This window comes from Ochotona princeps, chromosome 33 (assembly GCF_030435755.1).
Source record: "Ochotona princeps isolate mOchPri1 chromosome 33, mOchPri1.hap1, whole genome shotgun sequence".
NCBI classification, from domain to species: domain Eukaryota; kingdom Metazoa; phylum Chordata; class Mammalia; order Lagomorpha; family Ochotonidae; genus Ochotona; species Ochotona princeps.
This window is the reverse complement of record NC_080864.1, coordinates 1,284,900-1,310,329: the sequence shown is the minus strand read 5'-3', so window position 1 is coordinate 1,310,329 and position 25,430 is coordinate 1,284,900. Positions and strand designations below refer to the sequence as shown.

Here is a 25,430-nt window from a genome sequence, read left to right as displayed (position 1 = left end):
AATAGCAGGTGGGGGGCCACAAACCCTGGCCCGCATGAGAGTGGGTGCGGGGTGACGCGGGTGTAACACTGCAGAAAGGGTGCGGGGCGTCCGGGGCAGGTGGGCGTGGGGTTAGAGAAAGGACTTCGCTTCCTCTTTGTACAAAAATAGATTCCCGCGTCTGCAGCCCAAGCTGCAGGGTGGCTGTCTGTAGAAAACTAGAAAAGGGGTCAGGCGGTCCTGGGGGGGTCTCCCCATTCCTGCCTCCGAGCCGGAGGGGCCGGGCGGCCCTGGGGGTCTCCCCCATTCCTGCCCTCGAGCCGGAGGGGCTGGGCGGCCCTGGGGGTCTCCCCATCCCTGCCGACGAGCCGGAGGGGCCGGGCCAGGCCGGGCCGCGGGGCTGGCTCAGATGCGTGTGTCTTCCTCCTCGTGTTTATTGTTTTAAACTCATCCTTGCACGCCTGCCTCCGGCCCCCGGCCCAGAGCCGCAGGTGCCGCGGGTCAGGGTTAGGGCCAGGCCTGCAGCTGCCGCTGGTCGTACTCGGCGATGAGCCGCTTGATGTGGGCCAGCTTGCTGTGCAGGTACTCACAGCGGTCCTTCTCCTGGCTGTAGTTGGTGTTGGTCTGGGGGTGGAGGGCGAGTGTCACGCGTGTGGCTCCTCCCGCCCCTGCCTGCTGCCACGGGGCACAGCCCACCCGGCTCAGCCCAGCAGTCTCCCCATCGCACCCGGGGAGGCTGGGCCTCGGACCTCAAAGCGTTCTGCCCGTGACCTTGGCAAGGATCTCACAGCAAGGCGGAGGCTGGTGGCACTTGGAGAGCCCCACCACCCCCCAGCCACCCGTCCAGCCAGAGGCACGGCCAGGGCCACGAAGACATGCCCAGATGGCGCCCCGCCCCACTCACCTTTTTGATTTTCCGGTATTCCTGCAGGATTTGCCCTCGAGTTGTCTGCAAGAGGAACAGAAAATATGACGGTGAGATGGTGACGCCGCTGCCCGCAGGGCCCTGGGCAGTGGGGCAAGGGGCAGGGCGTGCAGCCTGGGGACCCCAGAGGCCGGGCCTGCAACTGGGGGGCAGCCAGCAGAGAGGCGGGGGACCATCTGCCGGCGGCTGAGCCAGGAGCCCACGCCCCAGGCCTACCTCGTACTCCTCAGAGCCCTGGGAGAGCTGCCGCAGCTGGGCGTCCAGCTGCGTAAAGCGGCGCGTGATGCGCTCGATGCGGGCGTGCAGGTCGCGGTACTCGCTGTACTCCGCGTTAAAGTCATTCTTGTAGCTCTGGCGCTGCTCCGAGGACGAGATGGTGGCGTACTTCCTGTGGAGGGGACACGGCGGCTGTGGGTGGGGTCCTGGGGGCCGCCGAGGGTGCCCCTGCCACCCCACGCCCCGCCCACTCACAGCAGGTAGTCCGGGGTTTCGGACGTGGACGTGGGTGCGGCTGCGGGTGCGCTGGTGCTGGTGCAGGTGCCGTTCAGCCCTGGTGAAGCCAACGCACAGCCCTGAGATGTGGGGCCCCCGCACACCCCAGGCTGCAGGCGGGGGCACTCACTGTTGGCCCACCCCACCTAGGGGCCTGGCCATCAGGGACGTGGCCTGGGCTGTGAGATCTTCCAACACGATCTGCTGAGGCTACCCACCCAGGACCCAAGTGGCGCCCCGGGGTGTCCCCTGCAGCCACAGGAGATGGGGAACAGCTGTCCTTCCCCTAGGCTGCCGGGCAGCAGGTCCCTAGGGCAGAACAAGCACCCCTGCCAGCTGCCCGTGCGTGGGCTCCGGGACCCAGGACGGTCCGGGTAAAGCCGCGTGGCCCCAGGCTGGCATCTCCTGGCCTGTCACCCTAACCCACGGCCTGGGGTGATCGGGGGTGGGTGGTGGTCAGCAGCGGGGCCTTCCCTCAGCACTGTGCCTCCTGGTCCAGGTGCAAGTTGAAATGTAAGCTTTTTGGGCCTTGGAGAATGGCACAGGTGCCCCCACCTGGAGGAGGAGCTGTGCCCAGCCAGGCCTGTCCTGGGTCATGGTCAGGGTCAGACACAGGTCGGCCAGGACCACAGGGGTGCCTGCAGGGACCTGGGTCACACGTGGGACAGGCAGGCCCTGGCCTGGCACCCCACCTCATCCGGCGTCTCCTCCAGACACCTGTTTCCGCCTCCGCCCCGGGCCTGCAGGGCACACGCCCACCTAGCTACCCACTGAGCACGGCCCCAGGCTTGGAGGGCAGTACTTCACTGGGCCCCTCAGGGCCTGCACCAGGGGGACTGAAGCTCGGGGCCAGCTCAGCCTGCTCCTGGGCACCATGGCTGGGCTGTGGCCTGCGCCTGGGACAGGAGGGAGCGGGCGTCTCGCAGTCCGCAGCGCCCCCTGCTGCCTGAGCTGTGAGGCTGGCTGGGACCTGAGCCCCCTCTGCCAGCGTGCCCATCGGCAGGCCCGGGCACTCCTCGCGTGGCCTCCAGTTCCGACACCCCGAGCGAGGGGCCAGCGTGGAGCAGGCGCCTTCTCGCAGGGCCCCAGCACCTACCCGGGGCATCCAGCAGGGCTTGGGGGACAGTGGGGGCAGCAGGGGCGGGTTCCGGCGGTGGCAGCGGGGTGCGGTGCTTGTCCTCAGAGCCCCGCGCCCTGTCTCTGTGCTTCTTGGATTTCTTACGGGACTTGCTGTGCGTGGGGCTGCCGGGCTGGACACAGTCCGTCGGCAGGGGCAGCGCAGGGTGCGTGGGGGCCGGGGCAGCAGGCACCCCCCAGTCACAGTCTCGAGCGCCGTGGCCCAGGTCGTTGCTGACGTCGGTCAGGGGATCGTGGGCCCGCGGGGGCTCGAGCCGTGGGGGCGGGTGGGCGCGGGCACTGAGGGGGTCGGCAGCAGGTGGCGCTGGGGTGGGCAGTAGGGCTTCCCGGCCGTTGGGCGCGCTCAGTTTGCCGTTGACGGTGGGCTGGGCTCTCTGGGCAAAGTGCGATATCCTGGGCTTCTTGTGGGCCAGGGGGTCGATGAACTCGGGGGGCTGCGGCCGTTTCTGGGGGCAGTAGAGGGGACGGCATTAGAGGGGGACTGCGGGGCCCGCCTGCGAGACCCGCGCTGGCCACAGGGGCGTCCTGACCCAGGCCAGGCTGAGGGCTCAGCACAGGGCAGGAAGGGGAGCGGGATGGCCGCCTGGGGAAGGGCCACATCCTGGGATGGTTGGGCTCAGGAGGTCACCACGCTCAGCAAGTTCCTGATCCACACGGATGGACCGGGCGGGTGGGGAGCTGGGGGACTAGCAACGCAGCCTCGGAGCTCGGGTGCCCCCAGGGCACTGGACCAGCACAGGGGCTGCTGGCAGATCAGGAAGCCGGGCACTGAGTTGATGCAGCCGGGGTGGGTGCAGTACTGGGGGGCTCGCTCCCTGCCCCAGCCCTGTTACCTGAGGGGGTGAGTTTGAGCTCCCGTGCTCACTGGGAGGGCTGGAGGCCGCAGAGTCCCCAGGGAGGCCGCTGGCACCTTGGGGCTGATACTGCTTCCTGCAACGCAGGGGAGGGGGGCGGGTCAGGTCAGAGGCGCCCGTCATGGTGAGCCTCTGCCCAGGGCTCAGCAGGGCGGGCACAGCCCCAGAGGCCTGTTGCCATGGAGACAGGCAAGCCGTTCCCCTCCAACGCCTGTGATGCCGGTGGACTCTGGCGGGACACATGTGACGGCAAGCAGCAGGGGGTGCCAGACAGAGCGAGCCACTCAGCTGGATGGAGAGGTGGCCGACACCCTGCAGCACCCAGGACACCTGGGTGGGTGGCCATGGCCAGCACTGCGACCCCTGGGGCACCCCACTGCTTGTCCAAAGCAAGGAGGCCAGCAGGGATGGCGGGAGGCATCTGGAGAGACTCCACCAGGGAGGGTCCTGAGGCCTGACTTGGGGCTCGTGCCAGAACCCCAACTGCCTGGGCCAGAGAGGGCAGTAGGACTCCCTGGCGCCCCCAACGCCTTGCCCAGCACCCCCAGGAGTAGCTGGCAGCGCCCTGGAGTGCACACGCAGCTAGGGCAGACATGGCAGGGGAAAGGCCACCGGCTGGAGGACTCTGGGGTTGGGGCTGGGGACCCCCGAGTGCCCCCCACTCCCCGGGGGGCCGGTGCGGTACCGGAGGAGCACGCGCTTCAGCAGCTGCTGGTCCCCCTCCGAGTAGCCGGGCCAGTCCTTCTGCACGTCCTTGTACATGCAGTCCCGCAGCGTGCACGTGCCGTCCCTGGCGTTCACGTTGGCCAGCTGTGAGGAGACGGCCCATCACGCTGAGCGCACACGCGGGTGGGGAAGGAGGGCAGATGGCAGCCGCTCCTGGCCCACCGTGGCTCTGGACACACGCGGCACAATGGGGGTCGGGGGTGTGGTCTGCCGCTGACAGGTAAGGGGGAGAGGGCTGCTACCCCAGTTCTCCCTCATGGGAGAGTGGGGCAATGGTGGGTCAAGGCTGGGCTTGCTGGCTGAGCCCGCTGCCCTGCTGCCTGGAGAGAGGAGTGGGACTTGCTCCCCGGGCAGTTCAACAGGGAACGCCCCACCGCTCACACCCCGACACCCACAGCCCCTAGTGCCAGGCCCTGAACACCCTGCAGGCAATGCGTGCCACACGGGCTGGGCCGCACGCACCTGCTGCAGCAGGCTGTCCAGCGCGTCCTTGTCCGCCTGCGCCAAGCCGTCCTTCTGCAGCCGCAGCAACAGCTCGGCCTTGCGGTAGGGCCGCAGCGCCAGCAGGTGCAGCACGCGGTCCCGGAAGGGCCGCTGCGACACCGCGCCGGCCCCACTCAGGCTGTTCCCGCCACTCTTGCGGATGGCACTCGCCAGGTTGATAGGGGTCGCCCGCTTCCGGGAGGGCACAGCCTCCGACGCCCCCGGGGCCGGCTTCCGGAACTGTACCTTCTTGCCTGCGAGGAGAGCCGGGGAGTGACTGGGGCTGTTGGCCGGGCCAGGGCGGCTCAGCACGCAGGGCCATCGGCAGGCCGGGACACTCGGGCCGAGAGCGCCACCTGCTGCTCGCATCGGACTGCCGTCCTGCCACTCACCGGCCACTCACCGGCCACACAGGCTCAGCACACTTTCTAAGTGACTTGCATGCATGTGTGTATTTCAGAGGCACACGCACGCACACACACACACACACATACACACTTTCTCTCTTCCACCTGCTGCTGGCTCAGTCCCCAAATGATGTCACGAGCCAGGGTTAGGCCGGGCCAAAGCCGGGCACCCACAGTGCCATCCGGGTCCTCTGTGTGGGTGGCAGGGTCTGAGGACTCCCACAGGGATGTTGGCAGTGAGCCCAGTAGGAGCCTGAGCGCTGGGACTCGACCAGAGCTCTGGAATGCCCTGCCATTACGAGCAGTGGCTGACCAGGCTGTGCCATGGTGCCCGCCCAGGTCTGGCATTTTGACATGAAACCCCAGTGTGACGCCGCCAGAGGCACCGCAGTGTGGCGCCCCGGCCCCAGGCCCGCCCAGGCTCGCTGGCAGCTGTGGCCGCGCTGCACGCGGAGAGGCGGCCCAGGGCCACTGAGGGATTGAGCGCTCAGTGTCACCCGCCCCGCCAACACGGGGTCCCCACACCCCAGCTCACCCAGGTAGCGGCCCCCCGGCTTGATGACGATGGCGCTCCGACTCCGGGTCTCCTCCTCGGCCTGCGCCATGCTCTGCCGGGCCTTCTGGTAGGAGTCATCCGTGGCGCACACCGTGACCTTGTCCTGGATGCTGCCCAGGAAGTCCAGGTGCGTGTCCCCATGGCTGCGGGCGGGCCGGGCACAGGTCAGCGCGGGGTAGCCCGTGCGGGGGAGGCCCGGCCTGGACCCCGCAGGCAGAGGAGCCGCTCTCACCTGGAGATGTACTGCTGGACGCAGTCGAAGCTGCCCTGGGGGCTGTCGCGGCCGATGTTGGAGAGGTAGAAGGTAAAAGAGCGAGCCTCGGCGGGGCAGTCGGGCTGCGGGATGCAGATGTGCTGTGGGGGAAGGGCGGGCCAGGCGTGAGGGGTGAGGCCGCACCCCGAGGCCCCAGCACTGCGCCGGGAAGGGGTTGGCGTGGGGGCACCTGCAGACACACACGTGTGCACTCTGTGTCGCAGGCAAGTAGGGGATCCTGGCTGCCCCGTTCTGGGCCGCCCACGACAAGCCCTGGCCACGCAGCGAGGAGGCCCGGTGGCCTGGTGCAGCTGCTGTGTCCCGGGTCGCTGCCCCAGGGAGTGTGACACGGGGCAGCGCCGTGTGCAGCCCGGGCTGAGGGTATGGGGGAAGCAAGATTCCCCTGCCCCCAGGGGAGAAAGGCTGTGTGGGGGGGGCGGGTGGGTGGGAGGCCACGCGGTGGCAGAGACGTCCAGGCCACACACCCGGAGGAACACCCAGCCACACTGCCATGGGATGGATGGTCACATAGCGCCTCGCCCGACCCAGCAACCAAGTGTGTGCATCTGCGTGGGGCATCAAGAGAGAGCTGGGTGGCCCGGGGAGCAAAGGGCAGACACGCTCAGAGGGGACAGGATATGGAATGTGGGGCCCCCCTCTCTCTCTCTCTCTCTCTCTCTCTCTCTCTCTCACACACACACACACACACACACACACACAGCCTGGGCCTGCAGTCACTGCCCCGACCCCCAGAGGGCGCCAGAGGGCCTGCCAGCAGCCTTGGCCTCCTCCCCATTGGGAACCACAGGGTCCCCACAGAACAAAACGCAAGGGACTGGGCAGGGGTTCCTTCCCTGGCTGATTAACCTGCCTAGGGAACCCCTCCCCCAGTGGAAAGGCCTCTCCGCCCCTCCCTCCCAGCACCCACTTCCACCCGTGTCCTCTGTGGCACCCTGGGCCCACCCCCACCCCAGAAGGGGCAGCTTCCTGGGGACCCCTAACTGCACAGCGGGGCTGGAGTGTAGCTGAATTCAACCCACAGATGCCCACAGAAAGTCTGATTCTCCCGGGGCAGGTGGGGGCGAAGCAGCCAAGGTCCCACGACCCACCAGGCCCCTGTGCCCAGCCTGGCCTGTGCACCTACCAGGCCCGTGCCCAGCCTGGCCCATGCACCTGCCGGGCACAGCCCCAGGAGGCCAGTGGGCGTCACGGGGAGGCAGGGTCACGCCCCCCTAGGGCTGTGCTGCAGGGGCGGGCACCAGACTGCCAGCACCTTACTCTGACATGCAGCACATGTCCCCAGGTCATCCTGGGTTCTGGGGGTGAATGGGCCCTCAGCGGGGAGCAGGGGCAGAGATGAGGCATAACAAGCTAATCTTCCACCTGCAGTGCCATTATTCCATGTGGGCACCGGTTCAAGTCCCAGCTGCTCAACTTCCCACTCACGCACCTTGGAGAGCAGCGGAGCACGGCCCAAGAGAACCTGGGCTCCTGCCACCCGCACGAGAGGCCTCAGCCTGGCCTGGTTCTCCAACCCTCAGTACCTCCTGGGGGCCAGGCTGCACAGTGGCAGGGGGCTGGAGGCGTCCAGGCCCCACTCTGGCAGTAAGTCCAGGGCGGCCCAGCCCAGGTAGGGGTTCTAACCTCTGACCCTCCCACCCACTACAGGTGGGTCGGGGGAGACCACCAGAGGGAGGAGGGGCTGGGTGTGGGGGGCCCACTGTGGTGCGGGAGTACTGAGCCAGCAGAGCCGCAGCCCATGTCCACACCCGGGTGCTGGAGCACAGAGGGCCCGAAGTGGCCGAGCGGCCCTGTCCATGCAGCTGACAGCCTTAGTGGGGACACGGAGGGCTCCGGGCCAGGGAGGCGGGCAGACCTGCAGCCCATAGTCCGGGAACCCAGCCCTTCTGCCCCTACAAACACGCGCATACACACACACACACACACACACACACACACACTGTCCCATCCCTCCCGTGCTGGGAGGAGATGGACTTAGTCACACCACAGCCACATACCACGACAGCGACAAACCAGGCGAGAAAAGCCGGGGGGCTCACAGACAGGAGGCAGGTGTTGGCCCTGGAACACCCCAAACGCCCTGGAGCCTGGCTTCTGGAACAGACTGACAAGTCCTTGGCTATGAGGCGGGCGTGGGGGGCAGGCCACTAGGAGAAAAGCGCCCCGTCACCTGCAGACGAACCACTGCCGGGTGACGGGAGCTGGCATGGTGTGGCCCAGCCAGGGGTCGGTGGGCGGATGCAGGGATGGGGGTAACTCAGCCCTTGGCTGTGCCCTGGCCTCCCAGAGCGCACTCTGCATCTGGGAGCTTGGTGCCCCAGAATCCAGATCCCCCTGGGACGAGACTCACCCCTTGGCTTCCTTGAAACCGAATCGACGGCCTCAGCGAAATAGAATCCTGCAAGACAGCAATGGGGACGTTGGTCAGCAGCGTCACCCGGAGGGCCCCAGTGCTGCCCTGCCCAGCCCTGCCCTGCCCTGCCCAGCCCTGCCCTGCCTGGCACTGCCCTGCCCAGTCCTGCCCAGCCCAACCCTGCCCTGCCTGGCACTGCCCTGCCCAGTCCTGCCCAGTCCTGAACAGCCCAGCCCTGCCCTGCCCTGCCTGGCACTGCCCTGCCCAGTCCTGCCCAGCCCTGCCCTGCCTGGCACTGCCCTGCCCAGTGCTACCCTGCTCTTCCTGGCACTGCTCTGCCCAGCACTGCCCTGCCCTGCCCGGCTCTGCCCAGTGCTACCCTGCCCCGTGTGGCCCTGCCAGGCGCTGCCCTGTGTGCACAGGGTGCAGGGCACAGAGGGAGTGCGCACAGGCCTGGGAGCCGCCGGTCAGGGCTCCGCACACGGCCCCACAGAGGCCTGCTGGCAGGCAGTGAGCACCCTGGGGTGTTCCGCATGCCTGCGCTTGAGCTGCCTGAAGAGCAAGGGGCAATGCCTGGCAGGGCTGGAACCTCTGCCTGCACACAGAGCACCAAGTGGGTACTGGCCCTGTCCCACTGTCACTGCAGCCCTCTGCCGCGTTACAATGGCCTGGGGGTCCCCCAGGCCCAGGCCAGGAAGGAGGGGGTGTTCCTGGTGCAGGGGCAGCGATTCGAAGGACCCAGGGCTAGGTACCAGGTGCAGGCTCCAAGGCCTAACCTCTACTGGGGGGCAGCCCGGCACACACCCACACCCCTCCTCCTGGCGCGGTCAGAGGGCAAAGACGACAGGTGCAGGAGGCCAGGGGCAGAGGCCCTGGTGCCGACCACGACCCGCCGGGCACCCAGCCACAGTCCCGGCATAGGCCTCCCTCCGTAACAGGAGACTCCCCTGGGGCCGTCGCACACGGGCAGTCAGCGACCCGTGTGTGACTGGGCAGCCAGCCGAGACTAGCGGCCATCGACCAACACCAGCCGGGGGCCGCACCTGGCGACGGCAGCTGTGTCACCACGGTCCCCGGCCCACCGTGCGCAGGGCAGCTGCCAGCCAGCACGGGGAGGGGCCCTGAGCAAGCAGCTGCATCCCGGCTGTGGCTCTTGTGCCTCAGAGGTCTGTGGCCGTGGCCCTGACCCTCTGGGCAGCCTCTTCCTCCCACCCAGGGCGTTTCAGGTCACCCTACACCTGCTCCGGCAGGTGGAGCGCGGCTCTGCAGTGCGACCCCATGCCGGCACGTGCCCACACACCTGTCACCCGCCCCCAACCAGCAGGCCCAGAACACTTCACAAAGCACCTGCCACATTACAACTGGGAGGTTTCAGAAAAACAAATTCGAGAGAACTCTAGAATGTCCCGGAACTCGCCACCTGTTACCCGCACCCGCCCCATGGGCCCTCAGGCACCTGCAGGGGCAAGGAGTGTGTGCTCAGGTGTCCTGAGAAGTCACGCCAGCTGGCACTGGCCTCCCGGCCAGGAGCCTGCTGGCAGGAGACCTTCCCCGGGTGAGGACAGAGGGAGGCACCTGCCAAGCAGCCTGGCCACATACCCGCTGCCATGGCTGCCCCGCGCCCGGCTGCTGTCCTCCAATGCCCAGTGAGGAACACAGACCCATGGGGCTGGTCTGCTGCAGCCCCCCACCAGCTGCCAAGGGCACCCCACTCACACGCCCAGGGTGTCTGTGGATTGGGTCGGGAGTACACGGCCAGGTCTGCTCGCCTAGTGCCAGAGCCCAGCAGAGCTGGCCGAGAGGCGGGCAGGTGGCAGAGGAGGCGGCTGCCCACGGTCAGTCGGCCGTCAGGGCTGTGGCCGTGGAGCACACGCGCCCCCTGCTGTTGACAGCACAGAGTGACCCCAGGCATGCTGCTGCGGCCAGGCCAAGGAGGGACACAGAACACGGGCTGGACACAGGCTGCTGCGGCACTCCTGACAGCTGCCAGCCCCAGGGTCCAGAATAGCCTGTGGCAGCCCCAGGCCTTGGGCAGGGTAACTAGACCACAGAAAGGAACTGGGGGCCGACGTGGTGGCACGGCAAGTAAAGCCGCCGTCATATGGGCACCGGATTGAGTCCCAGCTGCTCCACTTCCCACCCAGCTCCCTGCCTGTGGCCTGGGAAAGCAGTGGAGGACGGCCCACAGCCTGGGGACCCTGCACCCGCGTGGGAGACCCGGAAGAGGCTCCTGGCTCCTGGCTTCAGATCTATCATTCTGCCTTCCAAACAAACACATAAATCTTTCAAAAGTAATGAATAACAAATTTTCTCCTGGTACACTTCTGTTCCGACCATCTTCCCAAGGTCCAGGGACATGCAGATCAGCCCTTAACTGAGGGCAGTGAGGACAAAGGCCCGCTTGAGCAGGTGCGCCAGCTGCGGCACAGGGTGCCGGGTCACAGGATGCAGGCAACCTCCGCCACACTCTTGGGCCTGCCCCTGGCCAACCCTCCAGGCTGGCACTCCTGGCCGCAGCCACCCCTTCGGGCTGCCACTGCTGACCCCGGCTGCCCCTCCGGGCTGGCATTCCTGCGCCCGGTCCTGGTCACCCCTCTGGGCTGGCACTCCTGTTGACCCGGGCTGCGGGGGGTGTCGCCGAGTAACTCAGAGTGACACCCCAGTCGAGCACGGTCACTGTGTACCTCCTTCCCAGCCGCACCTGCTGTGGACCACCCCAGATCCTTGGAGCGACCTTGTCCCTGCATGGCACAGTCAGAGGGCACATCCACCCCACCACCTGTGTTCCAAGCGGGAGTTGGTGGGGGGTGGGCACACAAAGCTGCCCCACGCAGGGATGGGGGCGGAAAGGCCTTGGAGGCTGGGAGGGGTGGCAGGGCTCTCGGGGACAGCCTCCAGATGACAGGACAGGAACACATGGCGCCTGGCCTGTGCCCCCGTGGGCTGTCCTGGACACACCTGGTGGCCGTCGGGACAGCGTCCCTTGCAGGGACTTCTGTAATTACAGGTGGGGCGACCGTGCCGGCTGGTGGCAGCATCAAGGCCCGGGTGAGGCCAGTGCTGGATCAAGCACAGCCCTGGCTGCCAGAGGTCCCGAGCGAGAAGCAACAGGAAGCGGCTTGTGAAATCTCTGTCCAGGCCCCAGATGGCTTACGGCAAGTGGAGGGAGGGCAGGGGCCAAAGCCTGGTGTCCCATCCACCCCCGTCCTCGGCCCTCCTGGGGGACAAGGCTTGGGCCGAGTGTGGTCGCTAGAGGTCACAGACGGCGCCACAGCCCACCGGACGGCCCCTCCCCAGGGGACAGTGGGGTGTCCGGGGTCTGACGCTGCCATGGGGTGCGGGAGGGACAGTCCCGGAGTGTGTGTGGGGGGCGACAACAGGTGACTGCTACCCAGGAAGGCAAGGTGGGCTGCTCGCTCTATGTCAGCACAGCATCCAGACATGGGGGACCATACCCGGGCCTGGCCCCCAGGAGACACTGCGAAGACCACTGGGTAGAGGCGCGTGGGGGCTGGGCCACAGGATGGTCGCATGCCGGACGTGCGGACGGCCATGGCCAAGTTTAAAACAGCACGCCCTTGGCTGTGGACACTGAAAGGGGGTGGGTGTGGCCTGAGGGGGACAGAGCCCATGACATCACCAGCAGTCCCAAGGGGGTGCTGGCAGGGGAAGCAGCGCCCACCGTAGGCCCTCAACGTGGCATCAAGCCCCCCACCCTCCTGGTCCGGCTCCCCTGGGCATGGCGTAGAGCAGCCGGGCAGGCTGAGCTCAGAGCTGGCCTGAACGTGCGCCTGTGTGTTAGGTCCTGGGCCAGACCTCCTGGCAATGGGCCCCTCCCTTCCAGTAAGAGGCAAGGCACGCGGCTGGGAAACCCTCCCTCCTGGAGACTTCCTGGCAGGAGTGTGCGGCGCTCCGGCCCACTGGGCACAGTGAGGAGTGCGGGGTGGGAGTGGGGAAGCTGCCAGTGCGGCGTCAGGACCCACAGGGCACCCAGGCCGCCTGCTGGTTGGTGTGCTGGGCGCGGCAGCCTTCCCAGCTTTGGGGCACCCCAAATGTGGCCTGACCCCTCGCTGACCCCAGGCAGGCCCTGCTCCGCCCCTCCCAGCAGGTCGCCACGGTCCCAGAGCTGCAGTCTCTCCCAGGCCTCTGCTTTCCACAGCAGACCCTGCACGCGTCCTGGGGCTGCCCAAACAGACCAAGGTCGCCCAGGACTGCCCGAACCCCCACAGGGGCTGCCTGAACCCGCACAGGGGCTGCCTGAACCCCCAAAGGTGCGTGGTCATAGACCAAGTTCCCCCCGGGCTGCCCGAACCCCCACAGGGGCTGCCTGAACCCCCACAGGGGCTGCCTGAACCCCCACAGGGGCTCCCCGAACCCTCATGAGGCGTGCTCATGGACCAAGCTCCCCTGGCTGCACTTCCTGGGGCTCCCGTGGTGCTGACGCATGCTCGGTCACGCGGCCACCTCTTTTAAGGACCCTGGGTGACACACTCCCACCCCAGACACCTCAGTTCCCTCACTCCGGGAAGCGGCCTCGTCCCTCTCCCTGCTGACACAGATGACGTGCGAGCCTGTCACACCTGGGCGACGCCCAGCTGGAGCTCCTGGCCGCCGCTGGCCTTCAAGGAGCTCTCTCCCTCTCCGCCTCTCACAGCAACACGCGGGCCAGCCCTGCCACCTGCAGCGGTGGCATCCACACGAGGGCTGCTTCCAGGCCCGGCTGCTCCACCTCCAACCCAGCTCCCTGCGCACGCGCCTCACCACGTGATGGCCCAGCTGCACGGGAGACCCCAAGAATGGAGCTGCAGGCTCTGGGCTTTGGCCCGACCCGGCCCTGGCCATTGATGCCATCTGGAAAGTTCTCTAATTTTTTCAGATGAATATATAAGTCTTAAACACACACACACTCACGCACACTCACGCAAGGTTGCAGCGGAGCCCATTCCTTCAGCCCATTTGGCCAGTCCCTTTCCCGCAGCTCACCGGGAGGAAGGCAGTGGCCCACACGGCTGAGCTCACTGCCTGACAGCCCCCCTCGTCACTGCCCCAGGCTCCCCTGCTGCTCGGGGTCCCCAAGCACACCGCCTGCTCCCCTCATTTTCAGGAGCACCTGCATGATGCGCCACCCCCTCACGGTGGGGCACCTGACTCCAGCCTGGCCCCGCCCTGGCCGCTGTGCCCACCTGGGGAGAGAGGGCGGATGGAAGCTCTCTCCCTCTCCCCGCCCTGCCTGGCCTTCCTAATCAATGCACTGACCTGCCCAGCGGGAGTGGGGAGGGGCGCTGCCTGGGCCTCCTCACCGGGGGCGCCCCACCAGCGCTGTGAACACACAGGCCTCTGCCAAGGCACCCCGACCCTGCCCTCACGGCTCCTGCTCCACAGGCCCCACCGTGCCTTGGCACCTAAGGCTTTCTAGAAGCTTCAGGAAATGGCCGGACAAGCTGACCACATCCAGAGTTGGGTCACCCTCGCAGCTCTAGCAGTTCTGGTAGCCTGAGCCACAACATTCCAGAACTCTCAAAGAGGTCTGGGAACAAGATCCCCCAAGGGCTCAGGAAGAGCCCAGGTACTAGCCACGGGTCACTGGGCCATTGGCTCCCCTGGGTGTCCGAGTGGGGGACACACAGGGCCAGATGCACCCTCCAATGAGGCACACGGACCCCCGGCCGGGGACAGTGGCCCGGGAGGCAGGCTGTGTCAAGGGGTCAAACCCAGGAGTGGGCCGCACCACGCCCATGTGCTTTTATTTGAGAGACGGAAGCTGACCCTAGAGGCCGGGATGCCCGGCCCCCGGACCAGACCAGCCCCAACCTGACCCCCACTGCGGCTGCAGCCACTCGGGGCACCTTGTGGAAGCGCAGGTGGCGTCTCCTCCGATGTACCGAGGGTGCCAACCGGCCCAGGCGTGTCTGCTCACATAGTGGGGCCCGGCAGGTGCACCCACGAGGGTCTGGGGGCTGGCTCCCAGGGCCTGTGCAGCCCCGGCCATCTGTGAACAAGCAACACAACCAGGTGTGACCGTGGTAGCATGGCGCCCTGCCCGGCGTGGAGAGGGGCCCATTGCAACCTCAGCGGGACACAGCCCCACCCTGGGTGGGTGCAGGACAGGCGCTCTCCACAAGGCCCATGGACACAGCCTGTGATGGGCACGGGTACACGCTGGCCAGCGCCAGCCCGGGGCAAGGCGTTAACTCTCAGAGTGAGCCAACACCCGAAGGCTCTGAGCCACCAGCCTGGCAGAGCTGGGCCTGCAGCCAGGGACTCCCCCAAAAGGAGGCCCGGCAGGCCTCTAATCGAATGGGATCCCCTCCTCCGACATACCTGGGGGCTCCAGTACTGACTGACTGACCCATATCCTGGTGGGCACACAACCCTTTCTCTGCCGATCTGTTCCCGTTACACGCCCCAGCCACTTCCATGCCCCCTCGCTCAAGCCCTCAGGGGGCACACAAGGCCATCGTCCCTGACCCTCCAGGACCCCAGCCAGCTCCTGCTCCTGGGAAGCTTCCAGACCCCCACCCACCCGCAGGGCTTGCAGCCGGGCACCGAGGTCAACCCAAGCCAAGGCTCTGCCAGTCACAGCCTGGCCCTGCACACACCATGGGGCATCGGGCAGTCCCTTGGGCCTCCAGCCACCACGACTGGGTGCCCAGCAAGCTGCCCTGCCCCGACACCAGTGGGGCACAAACACCTGGAGAAGCCACAGAACAGCCCACTCACGCAGTGGAGGCCCCTGGCCCGGCCCACACGGCACTCCAGCCCCATTACACCCCAGCCCCGCCCACACAGCACTCCAGTCCCACCCACATGCTAGCCCCACCCACATGGCACCCAGCCCCGCCCACACCCAAGGCCCGCCCACAGTCCCCGGCCCTGCCCACAGCCCCAGCCCCGCCCACACAGGGGGTCTCGCACGCGCAGCCTGCAGTTCAGACACTCGCAGACACGGGCTCGCAGCTGACCACCATCCAGTCTCCTGAGGGGCGCCCTTCCGTTCCCGTCCTGCCCGCGGCCTGCAGCCTGACCCCTGCGGCCTGTGGGCCTCGCAGGCCCCGGGAGGCCGGGTGGCAGCGCGTGCCCCCTCCCACGTGTCAGGGCCTGGGCAGGGGTGGTGCTGCAGCAAGGACCCCTCACCCCTCTGTGACAACCAGCTGCCCTTTGGGTCGAGGTGGCCCAGGATGGCACGCGTGTTCCCAGTGCAGCAGCCCAGACATGAGCCCGCGCCCATGTGGGATGCTAGCGCTTGTAGGTGGAGGATTAGACTGCAAGCCATTGCGCCGTGCCCCACCACAGCACCAGGTCGAGTCCTGGCTGGTCCACTTCCGATCCAGGTCCCTACTGACGTGCCTGGGAAAGCAGGGGAGGATGGCTTAGGTCCGGCTGCTGGCCACGGCGCCACCTCTTGCCTGGTCCCCGGCTGATGACAGACTCGCCCCAGAAGCCCGTGGGTGCTGGAGTCAAGGGACACCTCCACACTCATATCACACAGGTAGAGAACCCCGCGTGTGTGCAGCCCACCCTGGAGCCAGCCCACTCTGCCGCCGCCCTGCCTGCCCCGTGGGCCCCACAGCTGAGCCCACGGCACTGGCATGGGGGACTCAGGGCCGCAACCTGGGCATCGCCATGGGGAGCCTGTCCCCAGGGGCCCCAAGTGGGCGAGGGCTCCGTCACAGGTACTGGGGGCGTCACCACAGGAGGCCAGAGCCCTGCAGGAGGGGCAGACCCCCGGAGGACACCCTGAGAAATGGTGGCGCCATCTGGACTGCCTGGAGGGCCTGTGGGTGCTCCCCCTGCGGCAGGCCACCTGAAGATGCCAGGACAAGCCTACCTCACTCAGCTGCAGCCAGCCCTGCCGATCGGAAGCCTACACTAGCCACTGGCACAGCAGGGTCCCCGGACCAGGACGCCTGGGGACCTCAATGTGGCTTTGCTCTCGGCCCCACACACCTTATCCACCTCCGAGAAGAGATGAGCAGTGGAGGACGGCCCATAGCCTGGGACCCTGCACCCGCGTGGGAGACCCGGGAGAAGCTCCTGGCTCCTGGTTTCGGATCGGCTCAGCTCTAGTCATTGTGGAAGATCTCTGTCTCTCTGTAAATCTGACTTTCCAATAAACATAAATAAACCTTTTAGATTTTTATGGAGGGCCGTCCTCTGCTGCCTTCCCGGGCCACGGGCAGGGAGTTGGAAGGGAAGTGGAGCAGCCGGGATACGAACCGGTGCCCATGCGGCATGCTGCTGCATGTAGGTGAGGACTTCAGACATTAGGCTATGCACTGTGCCCAAACAAACACACTTTTACAGACTAGCAATAAAGTCAGCACCACCCCTGAGCCACTGCCAGGGTTTGGTGGGCACGTGCCCCCCGCCACCCGGCTGCTGCTCCCAGCAGCTCCTGGGGGCTCTCAGAGGCCAATGAGAACTCGAAGGAAATGAGGTGACGGGGCCGGGGCCGGGGACCCAGGTGGGACGGCCAGGGCTGCACGAGGCCACAAGGCATTTCAGGGGGAGACGGTGAGGAAAAGCCCCTCGCAGACAGTCCTGGAGGAACCGCTGCGGGGCCGCCCGCGGGGTCTCTGACAGACACAGGGTGCATAGGACATCACAGCAGCCCGGGGGACACCCGGCCCCAGAAATGTCCCCAGCAGCCAGGGCCGGGCGGGGCCAGGAGCTGAGGACCCCACCCAGGCCCCACACTGGGAGGCAGGGACCCAGGGATGGGGCCGTCCCTGCTGTCCTCGGGCTGGGACCAGCAGCGGAACTGGGAACCTGGGAACCGAACCCAGTCTCACCGACATCTGACAAGGGCAGCTCCACTGCCCCACCCTTGCATCCCCTGGGGTGGCCTTTGACTCTCGGGGTGGCCCAAATCTCGGCAGTGGTATGCGGGGTGCAGTTGGCTGTAGCCCGCCTGGCACAGGGCTCCCTCCACTGCCCCGAGTAGGGGCAGGTGTGCCTATGGAGATGCCAGGCACCTGCCTCCCTCTGGCCCTGGCTACAGGCCTCCAAAGTGCCATACAGCCGACAGGAAATCAGCAGGCAGGGAAGGTGGGGACATGGCCAGACCCCACGAGCCTGGCGCCCAGACATCCCTCCCATGCCACAGCACCCCCCAGTGGGGCACCCCGTGCCTCATCTTGTCCTGGTCAGAACCAGCGAGGGGCACCACGCAGCTTAACGTCCCCCCTCCAAGGCCTGGGCCCTCCTGCACGGCCTGCAGCCTCTGCAGGGGCCATGCTGGAGCCATGTGCCCAGGCCTGCCCCAGGCAGCCAGCGGGGTCTACCAGCTGGTCCTGCAGGTGCTGCCCCAGGCCAGCCCTTCCCATCACTACCCTCCCCTGTGACTGGCCTGTGACCATCTCAGGTTCTCCTGCCCTGAGGTCACCCCCAGAGGCACCCCACTGTGGGGCCACACCTGCCACAGGCTTGGGGCAATTGAAACCAACTACACTGGGGGCGGGCCACCAGCCCTCTGCACTGTCACGCCAGAGTGCCAGCCCAGGAGGACAGCAGACGGCAGGAGCTGTGAGGGTGTCCCGGGACGGACTGCCATCGGGGCAGTGAGCATGGAGCCCAGAATGCTGCACCCCCAAGCCCCCAAGAGTGACAGCCGCTCAGGAGGTGGGGTACGCAGACGGGAAGAAGGGACCGGGGGTTGGGGGGACACTATACAGCCCAGACACCACATCAGAATCCTTCTCAACACAGCTTAGCTTCCCTTCTGTGAAAAGACCCTACAAGGTGGGACAGACCGAGGCCAGCGCAGTGGCTCAGCCAGCTAATCCTCTGCCTGCAAGCACTAGCATCCCACAGGGGCACCGGTTCATGTCCCGGCTGCCCCACTTCCCATCCAGCTCCCTGCCTGTGGCCTGGGAAAGCAGTGGAGGACGGCCCAAAGCCTTGGGACCCGGCACCTGCATGGAAGATCCAGAAGAGGTTCCTGGCTCCTGGCTTTGGATCGGCGCAGTTCCGGCCATTGCGGCCACTTGGGGAGTGAGCCAGTGGATGACAGAGCTTTCTGCAAATCTGCTTCTCCAATAAAAATAAACAAATCTCAAAAAAAAAAAAAAAGGCACGCACATGATGTGAAGCAGGCAGGTGTCAGAGGCGTGGCACACGGCCTCACAGGGACACGTGGCTGTCCGTGCCTGGCCAGCTCCAGGGCCAGTGCTGCTGCAAGGGGCGAGCGCCCTGTCCCAGCCTGCCCCCGGCCCGCAGAGCAGCGGGGACGGAGGGTGACCCTGCCCCGGGCCCCTCAGGCAGCTCACAGCGCTCACCCCAGTTGCTGCGATCTGCACAGAAAACTCAAACAGTGATTGATCTCAAAGCGCTTCCACAGAGCTCCTCCAACCCCTCACTCTCCCCAAACGGCCATGACCACGGAGCCGACGGTGGGTCCAAAGCCAGGAGCCCCTTTCAGGGGTCCCGTGTGGGCGCAGGTACGATCGGGTCACCCTCTGCTGCGTTCCCAGCTCATCAGCAGGGAGCTGGATGGGAAGCAGAGCAGCTGGGACACGAACTGGCCCCACGGCCCGTTCCCCGGAGCCCAGGGTTGCGTCCCCTCCTGTCCAGACTAGTTCCGAAGGTCACACAGAGGTCCCAGGCCCGTGGGAACTAGGCCACGCTGCTCACGCCCCTGACCCAGGCTCCCTGGAGAGCGCTGAGCCCAAGCAAGGCCAGAGCAGGGAGGCTGGCCTGCAAGCGCGGCTGCGTCTAGCGTGGAGGCCCAACCTCACTGCGCTGGCCAGCCCCGGCCAGCCCCACGCCTCCTGGCACCAAGGGCTGGCACCGGAGGACACCCATGGGTGTCAGTGTCTGTCTGCCCTGGCAAGTCGCAAGGGCCCCCCATGCCTGGCCCCAGGACAGCGCGTGGTCCCGAGACTACGTCACATCCTTCTGCCACCACGCTCGTGCTTGTCGGCCACTGGGCCAGCGAGCTGCAGCTCTCCGGCCCCCAGAGCTGACCGTGTCCCCTGTGCCAAGGCGACCACGGGGAGCGAGCGGCCGGCTTCATTTACAGAGCTCAGCAGTGTGGTGGAGTAGCAAGGAGCATCCTACAGGGGCACCAGTTCAAGACCCGGCTGCTCCACTTCCCATCCGGCTCCCTGCTCCTGCGCCTGGGAAAGCAGCGGGAGAGAGCCCAAGTGCTTAGGGCTCCTGTGGCCAGGTGGGACGACCCAGATGGAGCTCTTGGCTCGGGTCTCGTCCAGGCCAGGTTCTGGTGGCTGCTTAGAGGACGAACCACTACATGGAATCTCTCTCTCTGTAACTCTGCTTGTCAGATAAACGAAAGAGCGAGGGGAGGAGGGAGTAGAGGAGCAGGGGCAGCTACAAGGCAGCTCTGCCTTCAGGCCACAGTGCACCCCTGCCTTCCCGTGGAAACGGCGCCCCCTGCGGCCGGCACGGCCAGCAGTGCAATCCAACAGCGGCCCCGACGCCCAGGGGTGGGCGCAGGCGGTTGCATCGCCGGGGCCCAGAGTGATGAGCGGCACCCAGATGGGGGGCTGCCATGCGACGGCCTCCCTCGGGCCCGGAAATCACTGTCCCCAGATAGACCCAAGGTGGGGGCAGGGGGTGGCTACAAGGTCCACTGCAGGAAGCTCAACTTCCTCAAAGAGCCTCCGTCTTCAGAAAAGAGGAAAAGGAAAAAAGGAACCATTGGACTCGGGCTCTGAGGCCAGGGCCCAAGGCCACCTCCAGCCCTCAGGGACCGTGTGTGGTCCGCCATCTCCACCAGGAAGCGCGGCAGGCCAGCTGAGCAGGGACCCAGGGGACGCGCTAAGGCGGACCTGGTCAGCCAGGCTTGGCAGCATGCTCCCAGGCCTGTGGACGCGATAAGGTGGACCTGGTCAGCCTCAACCCTGGAGCAACGAAACCGACAGCGTCTCGGAACTATCAAAACCACTCCAGCACCCCCTCGGCACGCTCCTCCCCACATGGGGTCTCTAAGGCGTCATCACGGGGCCGTGCCCATCCTCAGCGACGATGGAGTTTGTCAGCCAGGAGGAAAAAAAGACTGAAAACGTGCGTCCCACCCCGTTCCTCCACACCTGACCCTCCGCAACCTAATCTGAGGCTCTCGTGGGTGTGCACCCCTCTCAGCTATGGAAACAAATAGCAAAACTAAAATTTAAAAAAAAAGAAAAGAAAAAGTGCTGAGGCCACGAGCCCCTGGGCCCTGTGGGGACCTGGATGAAGCCCCTGGCCCCTGACCCCGGCCGTCTAGGGAGGGAGCTAGTGCATGGAAGATCTTTCTGTCTCTCCCTCCTCCTCTCTGTAAATCTGCATGGAAGGTAAATAAATTTTAAAGAAAATTTATGATTTATTTTACGGACAGCACTGTGGCATAGCACACTACACTTCAACCTATGGCATCAGCATCCCACAGGGGCGCCGGTTCGCGTCCCGGCTGCTCCACTTCCCATCCAGCTCCCTGCCTGTGGCCTGGGAAAGCAGTGGAGGACAGCCCAAAGCCTTGGCACCCCACACCACGTGGGAGACCCGGAAGAGGCTCCTGGCTCCTGGCTTCGGATTGACTCAGCTCTGGCCGTTGCGGTTGCTTGGGGAGTGAATCAGCAGGTGGAAGATCTTTCTTTTTGCCTCCTCTTGTCTCTGTAAATCTGCCTTTCCAATAAAAGTAAATAAATCTTTAAATAACAATAATAAGGCCGTAAGTGCCACAGGTTATCCGTGTCGGCGGAAGCAGCGAGACCCCGAGGTCCATACGAGCGCACCAAGCAGACACTGGTACGCGACAGGACAAGGGCCGACGGCGCTGACGGTCATTCCTTCCAGACAGCCACATAGCTCCGAGCTCTAGCAGCCACCTGCACGGGGCACCGCGCGACGGCCGTGCCCCTCCGGCGGCAGCGAGTCATGCCGCGTCCCAGGCCCTTGGTGACTCAGCGGGGAGCTGCGTCTCCATCTGGCCCGGGAGGGACACGGACCGGTAGGATATAATTAGCACCAGGCGCCACGCACGTGGCCACTCAGTGTGGGACACGGCTCCGTGACTCTCGGCTGGCAGAAGGGCCCTCCCTCCCCATCCCGGGACAGCTTATGGGGACACCAGTTGGCTTATTTAATTTTAAGAGAGTCACCGTGTGTCATGGGGCAGTGTCCCCTGTGGCTGGGCTCACTGGGCTCACCGGCTCCAGGGCCTGTGGTCTGAGACAAAGGCCAATGCAACAACAAACCAGTGTCGGAGTGGGACAGCCCCCAGCCAGCCAGAGGGGACACAGCAGGAGCCGGGCTCACGGGGCTGGTGGCCCAGCTGCTGGGCGCGGGAGGCGGTCTTGTTTGTCGAGTCTCGGGGCGGGCCGTCCCTCGAGGTCTCCCTGGGCTATGTCACAATCCTATGATGTCAAAACTGCGGCAGAGGGTGATGAACTCTGGCCCGGCCGATGAGTCAATCCCGGGGTGGGTTTCCGCCAGCCGCTGGCTGGCTGTTTACACACTGTCACCCTGGCCACCGTCGGGGCGGCCGGAAGCACAGTCCACGGAGGGGGTCACGGCCACCCCAGGCAGGGGAGGGGGAGAGGCTAGGATCTCTACACACGGCCCCACAGCCCACCCTGAGCAACACTCCGGGACTGGTGGGCCCCGTTTCGGTGCGGGGTTGATCCTCTCCCCGAGACCACCAGGCAGCGCCCCAGCAGCAGGCCCAGGGCACCAGCCACCCCTCCCACCCCACCCAGGGTTGCTCTCAGTGACTTCCCAGCTGGGAGGTCCTGGCCCTGACTCAGCCTCCAGGGCACTGCCCACTTCCTCACCTGAGAAACGGGAAAGGCTCCCTCTGTGCTGCGGGGTGGCTGGGCGCAGGACCAAGTGACAGGGGCCAGGCTGGGGCGGCGCGCCAGCACCAATATTGGTGGCTGTCACCCCTCAGCCGGCCGCGGGAAGGGAGCGGGGGAGGCGGCTGCACGGCCGGGCATGCCTGCCCCCAGCACTCGGGACATCCAGCTAGGACAGCCCCATGGCTCCAGTCTCTTTGAGAGCTGCGCCCCCGTGACTCAAGCCCTGCCTCACCGCACACGAGAGGTTGCCTCAAGCCCCTGGGGAAGGCAGCCCGGGGCCCTATGAGGACACTGGGTGCCCGTGGCCTCACTTGCCCCCAGTGGGAAAGGCACACGAGGGGGACACCCCTGGAAGGGGCTTCGGGGCTGGCCAGCCACAGGAGGGCTCCTCGGAGGAGGAAGCAGGCAGGGCTGGAGCTGCCGAGCCCATCCCAGCTTCCCGGGCCTGGCTGTGGGAATGCAGCACGGGGTAAATTAAGGCTCCCCTTCCCGCCACACCACTGCTGGTGTCCCAGCTGGTGTGTCCACACAGCCCAGCACCCCTGGCCAGACACAGCTCCGCCATCGCACCTTCAGCAGGCCACCTGCCCTGTCCTGGCACGCCTGGGACCCTCAGCCCTGGGTCACCTCCTCCCATGGGAGTCACGTGTGCCTGACACTGAGCAGCCTGGAGCCCAGCCCTGGCTCCCTCCTGCCTCGTGTGTCCTGGCGGCAGGGACACCCGTGGGCAGACCAGGCACCCCAGGCTCTCTGCACAAATTCCCACATGAGGCAGGGATCGGAGGTGGGTGGGGGTGCCGCATAGTTGCACCAGGTGCTGCTTACACAGGGGTCTGTGCTGGGCTGGGCTGCCCTACACAGCCCTGACAGAGCGAGAGAGAAGATTCCAGCTGGAGTGGAGGGGGTCCAAGAACTGGGACCCCTGACGTCAGCCAGATGGGTGGGGCGCAGGGGGTGTCAGGCCTCACCAGAACTCAAAGTTGGCAGTACGCCCCCCTGGCAGCCTCCAGGAACCTCTTCCTGAACCCTCAGCGTGCCCCCTGCCCCAGCAATCCCCCATCACTCCCCACCAAGGACCAAGCACAGGACCCCCACCCCATCCCTAGTGTTAGGGCAGGTAGCTGGTGGGGGAGGACGCTCCAAGGGACCTGGACCAAGGGACACCTCCAACTTCCCCCTCCCCGACACCCCATAAGTTGGAGAGAGAGAGAGAAGCGGTCAGCCCAGGTGCCCAGCTGCTCGAGGAATTAGCTGTCAGTTTCTCTCCAAACTTCCCCACCCCCAAAAGAAACGCAGCCTGCCACCTGCACAGGACAGGACAGGGCGCCCCACATACGTACCCCACAACACATACACACATACAGGTGACCCCGCCAGCAGCACCTGAGTGACCACTGGGTCGGGATGGACAGGGGGTCGGGGACAGGTTTCCACGGGGGACCTCTCTCCCGTCCACCCCAGAAGGAACCATCGGCACCCAGCCCACGCCAAGCACCCAGCCCACGCCAAGCACTCGCGCACCCCTCCACCTGGTGGGCCACAGCCGGATCCTTCCCCTTCCCAGCCCACCCCCCACACCCCCGCATTTCCACAGCCTCCTGACCATCGGCAAACACAAAAAAAACCCACTCCACAGCCCGACACGTGCAGCTGAGCAGGAGTGGGGCCCCCCTGCGCATGCTGCCCAGGTGGGGAGCCCAGAGGACCAGCCCCCCAAAACACCTAACCTGAGGACTGTGACAAGTTCACGCAGATGTGGGGGACCCTCCTCCTGGGGTTGGGGAGGCCGGAGGGGGCAGGCCGGCCAGAATCCAGAGGGAAGGTCCATGGAAGTCGGGGATGTAACCCACACCGCACGTTAAAAATAGCAGCGCCAGGGCACGAGGGGGGCGCGCAGAGCCGGCCTTCCGGGCGAGCACCTCCTCGGGCCACCTGCACAGGGCGCGTCAACCCACCCAGGACTTCCCTGGGCGCCCCCTTGCCCACCCACTTTTTCCTTTTTTTTCTCTAGGACTGAGGCCCGGCCAAAGCATGGGTACCCCCCAACGAGTCGGAAAGTAGCCAGGAAAGAGAAGAAAAATTCCCGGCTTAGCAAGCAGGAAGAAAGTCGCATTCCTTCCCACTTAGTCTGTCCGCCCCACGACGCACAAACACGCCAGGAAGCCCCGCCTCCCCCGTGGAGCTGCCGGAACCCCACACTGTGTCCCCAGCAAAGGGGTGACCCCCTCAAGCCCTGGGCACTGCCCGACTTCCATCCCCGGACGCGGTATATGAACCCCAGATGGGTGCCCCAAACAAGCTGCAACACACACACAGACACGCCACATACCCAGGCCGAGCAGGTGCCAAAACCGAAACACCTCCAACTTCCCCCGCTCCCCGACACCCCATAAGTTGGAGAGAGAGAGAGAGAGAGAAGCGGTCAGCCCAGGTGCCCAGCTGCTCGAGGAATTAGCTGTCAGTTTCTCTCCAAGCTTCCCCACCCCCCAAAAAAACAACAGCAGCCTGCCACCTGCACAGGACAGGACAGGGCACCCCACATCCGTACCCCACAACACACACACACACAGGTGACCCCGCCAGCAGCACCTGAGTGACCACTGGGTCGGGATGGACGGCGCTGGGGGGCAGCCGCCAGCACCCCCTTCAACAAGTGTCCTACCAGGGGACCCCCGATGCCCCTGAACCCCCCGCACGCACCCAGCTCCGGCCCCCAGGTGTCCACCGCGACAACGCTCGCTCCCCCCCCACACCAAGGCCGGGAACTCGGGGTTCGCTTCGAGAACACAGGGGAGCCAGCCCTCCGCCCTGCACCCCCCAAAGCCGGTGTTGCCTGTGTTTTTTGGGGGCAAGGAGGGGTGTCCGAAAAGGGAAGGCGAGCCCCAGGCCTCTCCTCCTCCTCCTCCTCCTGCGGCGAGCTGCCGTCCCGCCCTGCTCGGACCCCGCGTCCGTGTCGTCGCCGCCGTCCGCCCCACCATCGTCTCGGCTTCACCGTCTCGGTCCCCCCGTGCCCCCGTCCCCATCCCAGCGTCTTTTTTCGGGGGGCTCTGGCGGGGCGTGTGGGGGCCCCGAGCCGTCCCCGCCGGGCGGGCCGCTCACCTGGCTGGCACGGTAGCTCTCGAAGGCCTTGAGGGCGCTGTCGGTGAGCTTCACGTGGAACACGGACAGCCTGCTGCCGGCGCTCACCCGGCCGCACGACAGCCCGTAGCTCCGAGCCTCCTTCAGCGCCGCCATCTTGCGACCATCGCTCCCCAGCCCCCCGCCTTCCCGGCCCCAGCGCCGTGACGCGCTGCATATTCATGAGGCGCGCCGGGGACACGCCCCCTCGCGGGGGCGGGGGTACGAGGGCGGGGCTGCCCCCTGGCCAACCGACGCCCCTGGTTACCTCAGGAGGCGCGGCCTCGCCCACGCCCCCCCTACGGCCGCTGGTAGCCCCGCCTCCCAGGGG

At 66.3% G+C, this 25,430-nt stretch overlaps 1 protein-coding gene across 1 annotated transcript; it reads right to left on the bottom strand.

Moving 5' to 3' along the window:
* Nucleotides 1-401: 401 nt before the first annotated feature.
* Nucleotides 402-25,300, bottom strand: ELL (elongation factor for RNA polymerase II). The gene is made up of 12 exons (XM_004595541.2): nucleotides 25,082-25,300; nucleotides 8,184-8,231; nucleotides 5,792-5,913; nucleotides 5,539-5,702; nucleotides 4,576-4,850; nucleotides 4,073-4,197; nucleotides 3,367-3,463; nucleotides 2,493-2,979; nucleotides 1,376-1,454; nucleotides 1,121-1,292; nucleotides 884-928; nucleotides 402-603 (listed from the first exon to the last, which is right to left on the bottom strand). The coding sequence occupies exons 1-12, from the start codon at nucleotides 25,214-25,216 to the stop codon at nucleotides 487-489; spliced, it is 1,866 nt and encodes a 621-aa protein (XP_004595598.2). The 5' UTR covers nucleotides 25,217-25,300; the 3' UTR covers nucleotides 402-486.
* Nucleotides 25,301-25,430: the final 130 nt, after the last annotated feature.